The sequence below is a fragment of the Globicephala melas genome, chromosome 5, assembly GCF_963455315.2.
Source record: "Globicephala melas chromosome 5, mGloMel1.2, whole genome shotgun sequence".
Lineage (NCBI taxonomy): Eukaryota > Metazoa > Chordata > Mammalia > Artiodactyla > Delphinidae > Globicephala > Globicephala melas.
In genome coordinates, this window is record NC_083318.1 from 70197484 (window position 1) to 70213254 (window position 15771).

At 39.6% G+C, this 15771-nt stretch overlaps 1 protein-coding gene across 6 annotated transcripts in view; it reads right to left on the minus strand.

Annotated features, from left to right (window-relative positions):
• COMMD8 (COMM domain containing 8) overlaps nt 1–2001 on the minus strand; it is a 273266-nt gene extending 271265 nt beyond the window's left edge. For all 6 annotated transcript variants that reach the window (XM_070045572.1, XM_060299298.1, XM_060299297.2 and 3 more), the window contains exon 1: nt 1861–2001. In XM_070045572.1, coding sequence (XP_069901673.1) covers nt 1861–1926 — 66 coding nt within the window. In that variant the 5' untranslated portion in view covers nt 1927–2001. The remainder of the gene's footprint in view (nt 1–1860) is intronic.
• Between the last annotated feature and the right edge of the window lie 13770 nt (nt 2002–15771).

Sequence of the window (15771 nt, forward strand, 5' to 3'; positions counted from 1 at the left end):
AAGGTATGACTCTTAGATCAAAGTCTTTTAACTGTAGATCTACACACCTCTTCTCTCCGTTTTCCACAACACCCACACTTATTTCTTTTGGTCTAAAAAAAGCCCTCGGTGCCTTTCTTTCTTTTTTACATTCCTTTCTCTCTACCCTACCTTAATGCCAGCAATGGAAACCCTAACACATATATAACTAAACAAAGTAATTAAGACTGGATTTTGGAACAAAACTGTCTAGTCTGAATCCTATTTCCACTACATACTAGTTTTGCCAAGTTATTTAAACATTCTGTGCCTGTTTCCTCATGTGTAAAACGAGGATATCATCTATCCCTATAATGTTGTATGGATTGAAGAATACATGCAGATCACTTGGCACACTCCTGGCATTAAACACTGCTTGCCATTCTTATCCTTCATCATCTTATTATTATCATCATCATCACTATTACTACTACTACTACGGTACTACGTTCCATGCCTTTAACATATATTAACTGAGTACCTACTATACCAGCACTATTCTAGGTAAATGATAAATATGGTTATCCTTCTCAAGGGATATTTGTGTCTTGTAAGAAGCATACTTGAACCCAAACAACTTGGAAATGCATTTAAGCAGCAAGGCTTCCAACTCTTTTCTCCTGGATCATATTCCAGTCCATTTTAAGCAGTAACTCCTCTATAAACACCACACATATCGGAACAGAGATGAGCAACTGGTGACCCTACTTCCAAATGTTGGCTAAAGCACTGTGTGAACAGAAATTTTATTTATCATAAATTAACCAACATTTTCAACTTGAAATTCATTCAAAATTCTCTACCTATATTTTACCTTATCCCAAACTGTCCCCCATGCTAAAACAAAACTCAGAACACAAACTGAAAAATAAGAGTGCTATCCTTTTGGAATATATTTTTTAAATTAATTCACAAATATGTTAATGAGCACTTCATTCCAGTTATTAAACAAGTTAATGTAAATACAAAGAAAAATAACTATAACAGCTACCATTTATAAAGCCCGAATTACGTACCAAACACTGTGCTGATCTTCACTGTAACCCTGTGAAGTAAGCCTTACTATTATCCCCATTTTACAAATAAGGAAACTGAGGATAAATAAGATAAGGTCCTACATATCAGAGCCTCAGTCCATTAGAGAAAACTAATATATCAATAAATAAATGTAATTTAGGATGATAAGGGTTGTAATTCAAGTTTACAGAAGGTACAAAACAGCACAGAGGAAGGAGGGGAAAGTATGTCTTAAAAGGATGAGTAGTTGGCCAAACAGGAGAAGGGTATTTCTAGTCACAAGCAGCTGCATATGCAGATAAAAGTGTAAAACCACATGGTGCAATATGGGAGATGACAGCATACAAAGCTGGAGAGGTGGTGGAGGCCAAATCACAAAGGGCCTTGTATACAGTGCAAAAGAGCCGAAACTTTAATGTGTGTTCAATAGGGAACGAGAGGTTGCAAACCAACCCGTCCAGATTGTAAGTTTTCAAAGACTACGTGGCGACTCCACCCCCCGGCCCGGGTCACTTGGTCCCGGCCGCTTGCGGGAGAGAACAGGCAGTCCCCACTCAGGTGCGGGCGCGGCCCGGCGGGCGTCTGCGTGCAAAGCGCCCGGAGAGGCCACTGGAGGCCGGGTCGCAGAAGTGGCGACCCTAAGCCTCGGCCTCCTCAACTCTCCAGGAGACGCAAGGGGCGGGCCACCCGAAATCACTCCCCTTCCTCCTCCTTCACCTGGGAAGCCGGCACGAGCCCCGCAAACGCGTCCAGGTGGGACCCGCCCCGCACGCCAGGCCTTCCCGGAGCCCAGCCCCGCGCAGCCGCCCCTGGCGCCCTCCTCACCTGCAGGCCCAGCTCGGCAGGAAGCTTCTGCAGCCGCCACAAGGGAACCCCCTCTTCCGGCTCCATCCCTGCGAGTAGCGAGGCTGGGTCACATGACCAGTCCTGGCGTCTCCTTTAAGGCCAGGGCTCGCTCACGTGACTCTACCCAGCTGGTCGGGGTGGGCGGGGCGGGCCGGGAGACGCTGGAGCCCTTGTGCGCTTGCGCAGAGATGGAGGCCTCGCTTTCCCTATGAGTGAGGAAAATACTTTATGCCCGTTGCGACGTTGAAACGTTTGTTACACGCCCTTATGGTATTACGTGGAAGGCATATTCGCGAATCTCTCAAAGCAGTTGGTAACTTTGTTCAGAGTTTAATATATTAAACTTTCTCTGCACACTTAGAGTTATGGTTATCTTTCATTTTGGGGATTACAGGTGACTTTGATTCCCTTTCAGTTTTTCTAAATTTTCTATTCAAAGTTTTAGTTTTAAATGATTTTATTTAAAATGGTAGATTATGATTCCATCTAGTCCCTTTAATTTTGGCTTGAAAATTAGCCAAATCTTACCTGAACTCATCCCCTTCTTTCAACATCTTGCTAAATGCAAGCAATAACAACCGACATACGCTGATAATAATCTGTCTTCCGATCGCATTGCCTAGAACTAGTCTCAGTTGGCGTAGGTTCTGCCTTCCAAATTGTCAAAGGCAGTGCATAACATGAACCCCAGCTTTCTGGCCTGCCGCCATACACTAAATCAAGTACATATTTTAGGTTATGTTACAGGACCTCCCACTCATACCAATTTCTGCGTTGGTCAGAGTAGGTTGACTAACAAAACAACACCAAAATTTTAGTAGCTTAACATAATATTTATTTTTTCGTTATATGTGTGTCAGTTTAATACAGGTATAGGTGGTTAGGAGGCTCTTTTAGTCTCCAAGACCTCAGAGTTCTGTCTGTTCAGTCACTGGGGAAAAAGCATGTGAAAGATCATAAAGGAGATTTTTATATGCCAAATCTAGAAATGGGGAACATCATTTCTACCCGTTTCCATCAGCCAGAACCCAGTGTCATGGTAGCAACTAACTGTAAGGGAATCTGGAAAATACAGTTTAGCTGTGTTCCCAAGAAGGAAAAGAAACAGTCTGGTAAACACACAGTTTATGTCTACCACAATCATGCTGTTCAAAAGACAACTGAGAATTTCTAATACGAGGTATATCAACACTGTTAACAATCATTCTCTTTCACAGTTTCATGTGGAAAAATCATGCTTGGTAGCTTATTGTTAAAGTAAAATATTAAACCAGGCTCCGACTAACATCTTGTACCTGCCTCAAATTAGTTCTGATTCAGGTTCATATTAAGAGGAAGGGCTGATAGGTTAACAATTCAATCAACCCCTTTTTGAGTTATTGCCACAATCAGGTTAGATTAAAATCTGTGATTCTAGAAGTTATATCTGAGAGAAATCAAGAGGGTGAAACTGGCTGGTTGGCTGCTTAGGTAAAACTCTGGGCTATACTAATTTAGAATTATTACAAGAAAAGGTCCAGTCTTCAGTTTTTTATGTCCCCAGACTCTATTTTGTCATTTCACTCAAGATATTGACCCACCCTAACTGAACTCTCTTACCAGAATGTTACACAATAGGAATTGCTTCTCCTTAGTGTATTCTCTCTTGAAGAAAAACCTATTTCTTTGAGTCTCCTTTTTGTTAAATGCCATACCCTTATAATTGCCTCTTATACCTTCTTAACCAATATTTAGGAAATATTCTGTTCTAGAGGGTTACTCTGGGAATTTCTGTCCCCCATCATTGTGGGTCAAGTCTTACTAGTAAGTTTCAAACGATAACTTTCTTCTGTCCCTAAATTCTGGGCTCCCTATTTTCACCCACGAAGTGACATTAGCTTCAGTAATTACAATTTCTGACAAATGTTTGAGAAATCCAGAAAAGCTATTAACTCATTATTCAGAGTTGAAGGCATCCATTAAGAAAAGAAATTGTCTGTAGTTTTCCACATCTGTTTCTCAGTTCAAACCTGCTTTTCAGTTTATCCTACAACTTGAAGTTGACTAATTTGTTCACCTTAATTAGATACCTTGCAATATAGATGTGCTTAGTGATTTGCTTTGCAATCTATGTAAAATTATTCCTGTTCATAAATTTCTGAGAGCAAAGAGGCTTCAAGTTTCAATGAGTTTAATTACTATCCTATAACCACACAGGAAATGTTGAAATGTTACATTGGCATTGGTTCTATTAAATTGAAACAAGTTATGGATAGCTAATTTGTAAAGACTTGGAAGATACTGGGTTTTATTTTGTCTGTATAAACTCAGATTTGGCTGCCAAGGAAATGTGTCTTTTTTTCTTAACAACTTATTTTTATTTGTTTATTTATTTATTTGGTTGTGCTGGGTTTTAGTTGTGGCACGTGAATTCTTAGTTGTGGCATGCAAGTGGGATCTAGATCCCTGACCAGGGATCAAACCTGGCCTCCCTGTATAGGGAGTTCAGAGTCTTAACCACTAGCCACCAGGGAAGTCCCTAGGAAACATTTCTTATAAGTCAACTGGATAAATGTCTTTTCATTCCAGTGAATGAACTTAATAAATGGAAGGCCTTTGTCTTTCTTTTTGATCATTATAGGTAATTAAGAAATGCTTTTAACACTTCCTTATAACATATTTTCTTTATCAGAAAAACCCTTGTAGCTAAAGCCATCTGAGTTCTCTGTTACAGTGATCTTTGAAACATTTTGATTTAAAAAGGATGATAAAGACTGCACATAACAGTTATTCCAGTGTAGCAGTAAAGAATACAGTGGACTAAAAGCTCAAAATTCTTCTGTTAAAGTTAAATACTTGAGGGAACTGCAATTTTGGAACTTAGAGTAATGCATTGTATTCCACACTCTGTCCTCAGGGATTTGCAGTCTTAGAATGGTATATCAAGTGCTCCATTAGTCTTTCTGATGACTGTTCTGTGTCTGCAAGATCTCCGTCTTCTGGGTTGCCACCTCTTTTAATCACTGTACTGAAAGCCTCCGCATCTGTGAGCTGTTAAGATTTTAGCCAGTGGTTCTTAATCAAGATAGCTCATTAGAGTCACACCAGAGAATGTTTGAGTGATTGATTTTTCACTTTAAATATACTATACTTTTGTTTTTTAAATAGCTTTGTCATTTACATACCATAAATCCTGCCGTTTAAAGTAAAGTTTGGTGGGGTTTACTAAATTTATCCAGTTCTTCAATCATCACCACATTTTAGCGTGAGACCATTACCATGCCACCCCCCAAAAATCTCTCTTTGTGCCTGTTTGCAGCGAGCTTTCAAAAGAAAGTAATAGCCAGACCTCACCCCCCAGACCAATAATATCCGAATCTCTTAGTGGGTAAAGTAAGGTACTGGTCGAGTTTTTTGATCCCTCTGGTTTTATTCTATTGTTTACTTTGCCTAGAATCTTCTCTCCATCCACCCTCAGCTCTCTCCATGCATAGTTAGTAGACCTAGCGAATTCAGACACCTTCCCCAGAGAATTTTAATTACTGCCTCACCTGTGTTTCCATAACTCTTTTAATGAACTTCTATTAGAGTCTTTAGGGCATTGCATTGCAGCTGTTTGTTTACAGCCTGCTTCTTCCATTGTTCTGAGAGCTCCTTGAAAAGCAGAGGCCATGACACATTCATTTTCATATTCTAGACAGTGTCTGGCATGAAGCAGACTCCCCATAAGTGTTTGCTGAATTCGGAAAGAGAAGAGGTGATTAAAAAACAAAAACACTATGAAAAGCTTAGGCAGTGATTCAAGTGAACCTTGACTACAAATTAGAATCAACTGTGGAGAAATCCCTATGACCAGATCACACCCAGACCAATTAAGTCTGAATCTCTAGCCAGGGAACTGCTCGGTTCCCCCAGCAGTACTTTTTTTTTTACCTCCCCATGTGATTCTCCTAATGTGTAGCCGAAGTAGAGAACCATGAGGTTGAAGCCTTAAAGGATAGTCCAAAATTGCCTCCTTGACCAAAATAGCTCTGCCCCATTGCCTGAAATATTTAAATTTGCTGTTACTTTACCTAAAGAGAGCTAAGAAACACAGGTGGATGAATAGATATCTGTTTAAAATATATATAAGCCCCTAGCAGGCCCAAGAAAGAACATTGGGATTCATATAGTATAAATTACTGAAGTCCGATTACTCTCTTCCTGACATCTCACTTGAAGAACCATTATGAAATAGGAGACTTAACTTGGGTAGAAAATTGCAAGTGTCAAAGCAAAAATTGCACTGAACAGTGTCAAACAGGCAAGCAAGACTTTATTCAAGGCTCTCACAATAAGAATGAGAGAGAGAACAGAACTCACCCTCACTGAAACAAAGGGCAGGAGGATTTTTAAGTGGTAGTATGTGAGTGAGAACACACGACATCCGTATTCGCTAACTGGCTTTACCCAAAGGAGCAGTAAACTTTCTCGTATCTTTGTGACAAGAGGCAGTTTTACAACTTGGAGCAAGGCACCCACCAAAATTAGGTTCCTACCCTTCCACAGAGGCTGAGAGATAGGGGTGCTGTCTCCTTTGATGTTACATCTCAGAGAGATGGCTCACAAGCTCTTGAGAAAAATATTCCTAAACTGTAAAACTGGCAGAGACCTTTTTTTTTTTTTGAAGATTTATATCTCAAAGGGGAGAGAAAGTAATTATAATTACAAGTTTTCTAAAGAAAATGTTCTCTGAAAGTGGAAGTCAGGGGTTTAGTCAGGAGGAAGCTTCTCTAAAATTTAGTCAAGCTAGGAAACTTTAAGGCAGTCTTGGTCAAAAGACAGATCATTTTGAAACATGAAGAGTGAGAAGTAAGCCCAGAAAGATTGCCCATGAAAATGCCTCAACAAAGAGTTTTCAGCAGCAAAGTTTAGCATGAGGGTATTGGATAATTAGGAGAACCAAAAAGAAAAGCTAGAAAAGGAGTTAGGGAATTTTTGGAAACAAAATGTTTTGCAGTTTTCCCCTCCATAGCATGGTTGATATCCAGCAGATGAAAAAGGAAATTCTTCCGTCATCACCTTCTTCTTCCTGAAGGGACTCTCAGGTTTACATTCCACTCTACCTTTCAGCTACGCAGGAAAATACCCATAGCTGCATCACCAACTGGCCTGAAAATGTCATTCTAGCTGGTTAATTGGTTTACTGCGTGAGATCCATTCAAATGTAGTGTCTGTCCCATACTCTCTTATTACATTATTTCCAAGCTTGGTTTAACAATAAGAGGAAGCCATAGGGAAGTTTGCCCTGCACTTGTTCCAACAGTGTGTGTTGCAACTTGTTGGGGAGACTACTTTTGGTTTTATCTCCAAATCACTGGAGCTTTGTTTTTGTTTTTTGTAGGTTCTAATTTTTTTCCACCTTCTATCCCCCTGCTTCTCCTTCCTCATGGCTCCCATTACAGATACACACTCTTTTCTGCCTGAGTGTGTCAGTTTTTAACCTTTAGTCAGCTTAACTCAGCATTCCCCAAACTCAGTACTATGGCTTCAGGTGTATATTTTTTTCTGCCAATTTACTGTTCTTTTCATTGGCACTTAAAGGTATTTTCTCATTTTAGTTAAAACTAAATTTAGTTAACTAAGAAAAACACTCTATTTTTGTGTTTCTTCCTGGGAAAATTAGATTATTTTTAACATATTTTTGAAACTCAAGGAATTACAATGCAGTAGGGGAGGGTTTTTTTATTTATTTAATTAACCAATTATCACAATGAGGGTTCCATATTGTAGCATTTCATCAATAGAGGAATTATAAATTAAATAACGTATAGTCATATAAAAGAATGCTGTATGCACTTAAAAGAAAGGAACTTATTTACTACATCAATGAGAATAGATCTAGATTTTAAAAATATGTTCAGTGAAAAAAGATGTGGAACTTGCTGACATACCACATAACTGTCATGTATACTACTTAAAATACAAAAAAAAGTAGCAGCATATATTATATACGTATCTGTTTAAGGATCTGGAAGGTTACACCACATATACATGTAGGTCCTGGAAATTAGACTTGGAGTAATGTTTAAGGGGACTTTAGTGATAGCTATAAAAAGAAATGAGATTGAAAGCACATAATCCAAATTGGTAGCTGTAATTCTTTCTGAAAAGTAGGAGAGTGTAAATTTGTTTTATAATCTTTATACTTTTCTAGATCACTTAAATTTACAAAAAGAAAACAAAAATGAAAGCGAAGATTACATGATAGATCTAAGCCAGGAGTTCAGAAGAAGGGAAATGTACCATCTAGCTGACCAGAGACATTCTGGTAAAGGAATAAGTAGGATTTGGAAGATGGATTGAATATCCACAGGCAGAAATGGATGAACACAGCAATCTGGTTGCAAGGAATTATACAAACCAAAAAGGCAGATAATAGAAGGCAATGTCAGTCTATATCCAAAAATTAGTAAATTTTTAAATCAAAATTTGATGCCAGGAATAAAGAAATTTCTAGTAGAGTATTATGAGGAATATTCAGGTCCAGAGTGAAGCAGATAGTTTTTATAAGGTAGCCCTTCTGTTAACATTGTGGCTAAATTATAGAGCAGAGCAAGAGGAAACAAGAACTTGGTCAGATAATTACAGTGTTGAAGCCAAACTAACATTAGAAGGCGTCTGATTCATCTTCCTCTTACAGAAGAAAAAACGGAGGCCCTCAAAAGTTAAAATCACCAGTGGTCCAGCCCCAAACAGACTACCTATAACATCAACATCATTAGAACACAATTCAGTAAGGCTAATCACGTCTTGACTTTCTTTGACGGTAAAACAGAGTTATCCACTTGACTTGCTGGAATGTGAGAATGATAAGTAATTGTAGTGTATACTCTAGACAGTAAGTTTTTAAAATTTATGGATAAAACAGACATTTTCATAAATTCATTTTTGTTAAATTCATTTTATTCTAATCTATGTTTATGCAAAGAAAGACTTTTCTAAAATTCAAAGAGATTTTAGTATAGATTAAACAATGTAAATTGAGAGCCTAAAAAAGGGTAACAGAACTGTCTTAGCATTTATAAAAGCTGGTTTAATGGAATGTACACTCACACAATATTTTAAAGAATTCTTATAAAAGCCCTATGCCAATGACAGCAAATGGATTTTATATAAACAGTAATACAGTAACCTATGGAGGGACCATGTGGGATTGCTCAGAACCTAGCAGGCCTGAAGAGCACACTGCACATCACTAGTGCCTTCTTTTAAGAAAAGAAACATGAAAAAATATGATATTGTAATAGGATTCATTACCAGGCTCCTTTAGTAATGAACTTCTCTAGAGCATCTGAAATAAAATTGGACTTACGGAAATTCAATAAACACACCATTTTTAAGAAACATCATTTTGATAGAGAAATATTTGTCTTGCTCTGCACTCACTGTGGGTTCAGTAAATGTGTCTCCTCAATGACAGATGGTCCAAATTAGTCTGAACATTAAACATTATACCCTGGGTGGACTTAAGCAGTAACCATTCTCAGAGGAGTCATCAATGCCAGCATGTGCCAACAGAAGCAGTCTCAGGCACAGCAAGGATGCGAGCCCCTTGGGGGTCTAGCCAGCCTTCTTTTTTGCCTCTCAATTCTGCCTATCTGATCCACTAAGGCAATTGTTAGGATACTTTTTAGATGCTTCCCTTCAGGTTTCAACTAATACTTCAGCGGATGCCCTGAACTTCCAATTGGGAGGTTATTAACAACCTTTTGAATCAGTTGGAGATAAAATGTGAGCCAGGATACCTTGACCTTCTGTTTTGGTACTTTAAATATTTGGTCCCCTTGCATTCCACAAGGCTCTTGTTTTGCATATCTTTTTCTTTAAAGTCTATTTTCTTATTTTTTGCTCACAGGGGCTTTCACAACTGTCTTGGCCAATCTTGGGATCTTGTATTCCAAACTGTAACCTCAGTGTCCAAGATAAAGGAAGACATTGACTTTGTTTTAATTGGTAATGTATATTTACAGTTTAAAAGCCATAATAAAAGGAAGACCCACGTACCGGCCTGTGATGGTTAATTTTGTGTGTCAACATGGCCAGGCCACGGTACCTAGATATTTGGTCAAACGTTATTCTAGGTGTTTCTGCCAAGGTTATGTTTTAGATGAGATTAACTTTAAATCAGCTGAGTAAAGCAAATTAACCTCCATAATGTGGGTGGGCCTCATTCAATCAGCTGAAAGCCTTAATAGAAAAAGGCTGGCCTCCCTCAGGGGTGAGAGAGTTCCGGAGGCAGACCGCCTTTGGACTCAGACTGCACCATCCACGCTTCCCTGCGTCTCCAGCCTGCCGACCTACTTTGTAGATTTTGGATTTACCAGCCCCCCAAACCATGTAAGCCAACTCCTTAAAAATCTTTCGATCTCTCTCTTTCTTTCTTATTTACTTATATACATCGTATTGGTTCTGTTTCTCTGGAGAATCCTAATATATCACCACTGAGTTTAAGAAACAATAGAACATCCTCAGTACCTTTGAAGGCCACTGTGTGCCCCACCCAACCCCCATACTATTGACTTTCTGTTGTGATTTCTTGGTAATGGAGATACTTTTTTTTTTGCGGTACGTGGGCCTCTCACTGTCGTGGCCTCTCCCATTGCGGAGCACAGGCTCCGGACACGCAGGTTCAGCGGCCATGGCTCACGGGCCTAGCTGCTCCGCGGCATGTGGGATCTTCCCGGACCGGGGCACGAACCCGTGTTTCCTGCATCGGCAGGAGGACTCTCAACCACTGCGCCACCAGGGAAGCCCGGTAATGGAGATATTTGCTGAGCAAAATCATTCAAGGAAGAGATTTGGTATTTCATCCAATAGATGGTAGGAAATACTCTCATTCAGTGTGGAAACTTGCACTAGGCTTAATGAAGCACCTAAGTAATTATAATATCAGTTTTTGTTTGTTTAAGTTTTATATATTTTTTTCATTTTTATTTTATATTGGAGTATCATTGATTAACGATCTTGTGTTTCAGGTGTACAGCAAAGTGATTCAGTTATACATACACAAGCATCTATTTTCAAATTCTTTTCCCATTTAGGTTATTACAGAGTATTGAGCAGAGTACCCTGTGCTATACTGTAGGTCCTTGTTGGTTATTTATTTTAAATTTAGCAGTGTTCATGTGTCAATCCCAAACTCCCAATCTATCCCTCCCCCCACACTCCCCCCCCCGAAACAAACCATAAGTTCATTCTCTAAGTCTGTGAGTCTGTTTCTGTTTTGTAAAATAAGTTCATTTGTATCATTTCTTTTAGATTCTGCATATGTGATGATATATGATATTTGTCTTTCTCTGGATTACTTCACTTAGTATGATAATCTCCACATCCCTCCATGTTGCTGCAGATGGCATTATTTCATTCTTTTTAATAGTTGAGTAATATTCCATTGTATATATGTACCACATCTTTATGCATTCATCTGTTGATGGACATTTAGGTTGCTTCCATGTCTTGGCTATTGTAAACAGCTCTGTGATGAACACTGGGGTGCATGTATCCTTGCAAACCATGTTTTTCTCCTGATGATAATGTCACTTTATCACTATTTAAGTCATATATTATCTGTCAGATGGAACATCAGCTAGGATTCTGCTAGTGAGCCTGCCCACGTTGGGGCTCTTCCCAAGACGCTCTGACCCCATTACTCAGAGCAATATCATTCCTGCAGGCCACACAATCTCTACTGTCGGTTGGGGCTCTGCTCCTACTCATTTTTCTTATGACAGGGAAGATATGACCATGCAGAGATTCTTGAATGCATCATTTCCTTTCCACACCACAGCCACTTCCTTGTTTCAGGCCTTCATTTCATCTCTCTCACACTGCGGCGTCTGTCCTACCCGTCACTTTTAGATCAGTTTATTACAGCACAGGTCTGACCACAACACCCCTTCATCTTGAAACCTTCTCAGTGGAGTCCTAATTCTCTTTCTCTCCTTCTCTGCTATGCACTGGTCATGTAAAAACTAAAAAAAAAGTCTCAAATGTGGCATATACACCAAAGTCTTTGTGTTTTTTCTCTTATTTGTGGTTTTGTATTTTGCCAGAGACCTTTATTTTTCCATGAGGGCATTCCTACTCATAAGACCCATTCCAATGACATCTTATATAAAACTTTTGCTATTTCCCTATCTTTTACACTCCCGTAACACCTGAGTCATACCTCCATTATAAACACTTTTATTCTATTAGCACTTTGCAAATTGGTATTAAGGTTCTGTGGTGGTATTTAAAGGGAGAGGGTAGAAGATGATTGTAAATGAAAAACACCATGCTCTACTTAGAATCATCCAGCCCTGACAAGGATTGTTTTCTGCTGGGCCAATCAAATGGGCCTGGAATTTTCTTTTAGAATGATTAAGTCCCAAGAGGTTCCTGGGTCTCATTCTAATCAGCTTCTGGTGTGCTGCCCCACTAGTTTGCCAGAGCTGCCTCGGCATGACTGAACCCCAGCTGTGGACACCTCATAGCCTGATAGGGAAATGAGAAGTAAAAATAAAAGCAGCAGGGGTAGAAAGGGGACACAGCATTGGAGGTACCAAGATGGCATTGTCATCAGGAGGAAGTGGTTGGCTGACAACTGGAAATGCACATGTAAAGGTCAGTAGAGGGCAAAAGAAGTCTGGAAGTCCTCAGCCTAGATACCAAAACTAAACCCATGAAAATGAATGAGATTACCAGGGTAGTCCTTAGAAAGATCACTGACATCTAAGGTAAAGAAAAAAGCAGATGAACCAGATGAGAGTCTTTAAATTTTTTTCTTTTTAATTAAAATTTTTTTAAAAAAACCCTTTTTTTGCGGTACGCAGGCCTCTCACTGCTGTGGCCTCTCCCGTCGCGGAGCACAGGCTCCAGACGCGCAGGCTCAGCGGCCAGGGCTCACGGGCCCAGCTGCTCCGTGGCATGTGGGATCTTCCCGGACCGGGGCACGAACCCGTGTCCCCTGCATCGGTTGGCGGACTCTCAACCACTGCTCCACCAGGGAAGCCCCCAAACCTTTTTTTTAAAAAAGAAAACAGCCAGAAACTCCTCAAGGGAGGAGTTCCACATAATGTGGAATGGTTATCAAAGTTAGTTGTGACAATGGAGAATGTGAGAAAGACTGATATTTGACAATTGGAATTGTGACCTTTGATAAGTTTCAGGGGAGAAAAAAGAAACCAGACCACAGGGACTTAAGGAGTTAGCAAGTCTTTAAGACATGTTCCAGTGATGAACATATAATGTGGTAAGGAGAGAGAAAAAAATCATAGTTTGATCTGAAGAGATAGCAAGATCAAGAGAAGGGTTTCTCTTTTTTTTTTTTCTTTTCATAAACTTCTTCTCTCCCTCTTTTCTTTTTTCTTTTTCCTCCTCCTCCTTCCTCTTAGTATAGAGAACATATATATTCATCTCTAACTTAAATATCTGTGGGCTGAGGGAAATAATCCAGTGAAGAGAAAGTAGTGATTGAAAGAGAGGTAATAATTGATAACATAAACTCCTGGCCAAGAGCTGGCAGCCAGAGATGATCGACTTCAGAGAGAAACAGAACTCCTTCCTCTAAAGAAAGGAGGGCACTTTACATAGAAATCTAGGAATCAGTGACATTCACACATCAAGGTGGCTTGGGTCCATCTCAGTACGTTGCATGATCGCCTGTTGTGAGTGAAGGTGGTGAGGCTGGGTTTAGACTGGTGCCTGGCGCTTGGCGGGTGCTCAGTAAATGTTTGTTAGAAGAGGAGGGCTTGGCTCAGAATGTGATAAGGAATTATTTAAAGATAAACAGAAAAATCATTCATCAAGTGTGTGGATTCCATTGAGGTAACTAAAGTTTTCAGAGGAACTATTTAGCTTATTTTCATAACATTCTCCAGCAACACAACCCAGAAATATACAGGGGGAAAGCAGCCGGTAGAGTCTCCCCAGGGTTGAGAACTGACAAGGTGGGCTTGTGGCAGGAAAAGGGGTAATCGCTTTCTTAAAGTCCCTTGGTCATAGCTGCTCAGGGAATTTGTCATTGGCCTTCTTGCACATCTGGCCCAAGGTTGTATGCCATTCCTTAGAGGCCAGATCCCATCTTCTCTCTAGGTAGAGTTATCGCCCATCCTCTCATCTTTCCAAAGTCCTCAAACTCCTGCCTTTTCTGGCTAGTAGGGGAAAGCCATCATATCTAGAGAAATGTATACTTCTTATCTCAACAACATCTAAATTCAGACAAAAGCTCTGGAGACTACCTTTGCCTAAGTCAGGGACTGATGAATTCTCTTTCTTAAACTAAAGGGCCATCAATCCATGTGAGGAATTCTGCTACTGTTCTATTAGGCACTTTTCATCACATTACAAACAGGATCCAGAAGGAGTTAATGGACATATCTAGAATGCTGGGACCAGCTTGAATCTCTACCATTACGGAGATTCCCTTTTTGATATTCTGTGCAATTATTGCATTTCAAGGGTTTTTTATAAGATTAAAACCCAACCTGTTCTCATATGGAAGAAAGTGATTCAGGGAAGGAAATGTAATTCCTCTTTTTAAGAAAATGTGCAAATGTAATTCCTCTTTTTAAGAAATGCACACATATAAAATTAAGGCCTAAGTTTACAATTGGTAATAATGACGTATATATCCTTGTTGTTTCTAAAAAAGATAGAATTTCTACTCTCAACAAGGCAGTTATAGCCATAGCATGGTTTTACCTTCCCCCCACCCCCAAAATCATTTAATATGCACCGTCCTAATTCATTGAAAGCTATACTGAATAGTCCACAATAGAATATGGGTTCTCCAGTCTTTCATTTACTAGCTTTACTGTCTTGGGCAAGTCACTTTATCTCTCTGTATCTCAGATTCTTATATCTAAATAAATGCTGAACTCATAGGGCTGATATGAAGATTAATGAGGTAATAGATGTAAACGCCTTAGAACATTGCCTAACAGAAATGTTTTACTAGTGCTCAGTAAATATTAAGGAAAGAAAAAATATCTGGTGATGATGTTACCAGAATCAGGGCTCATCTACAAGGCATAAGCCGTTATTGCTTGAGGCACTGAACTCTCAATTTTTTAATTTTTTTTGGTCCAAAAGTTAGAATGCCAATCCTGGGAAATATCCTTATCTGTGCTTGAGTCATACTTTGTTAATAAGTAATACAGAGAAAAAGAAGTGGTTGATTATGAATCATGAAAAATCAGCTTGTGTGTCACTTTAGACTTTTTTTTTTTTTTTTTTTGCGGTACGCGGGCCTCTCACTGCTGTGGCCTCTCTCGTTGCGGAGCACAGGCTCCGGACGCGCAGGCTCAGCGGCCATGGCTCACGGGCCCAGCCGCTCCGCGGCATGTGGGATCTTCCCGGACCGGGGCACGAACCCGTGTCCCCTGCATCGGCAGGCGGACTCTCAACCACCGCGCCACCAGGGAAGCCCTTGTGTGTCACTTTAGGAACACTGTTACATGTAAAATATTTGGAGGCAAACAAAAAACATAGTTTTATGTGTTACATTTTAAAGTAGTGGCCTGAAAGAATGAATATATTTCTCTTTCACATCTATCTGGATAAGAAGCATCATAGCCCAGGAAGAATCATGACTTCTGTTTTCTAAAACAAACAACGTTTTCTGATAAAGTCTTAGTTCACTGCTGCCATGCTAATCTTTGAGTATGTTTAACAGAAGAGAAAGCAGAAGCCAGTGAATTGATAACTATCACTTATTAAGCTCCTATTATTTGCTTTACACAGGGATAAGCACTTCAGCTCTATGACTTGATGTAATTTTAACAGCACTGAGGTAGACATCATTGGAGTCATTTTACCTGTGGGGCTTAGAGATGGTACCCAAGAATATATATCTAAAATTTGCAGAGCTAAGATTTAAAGCCAGGT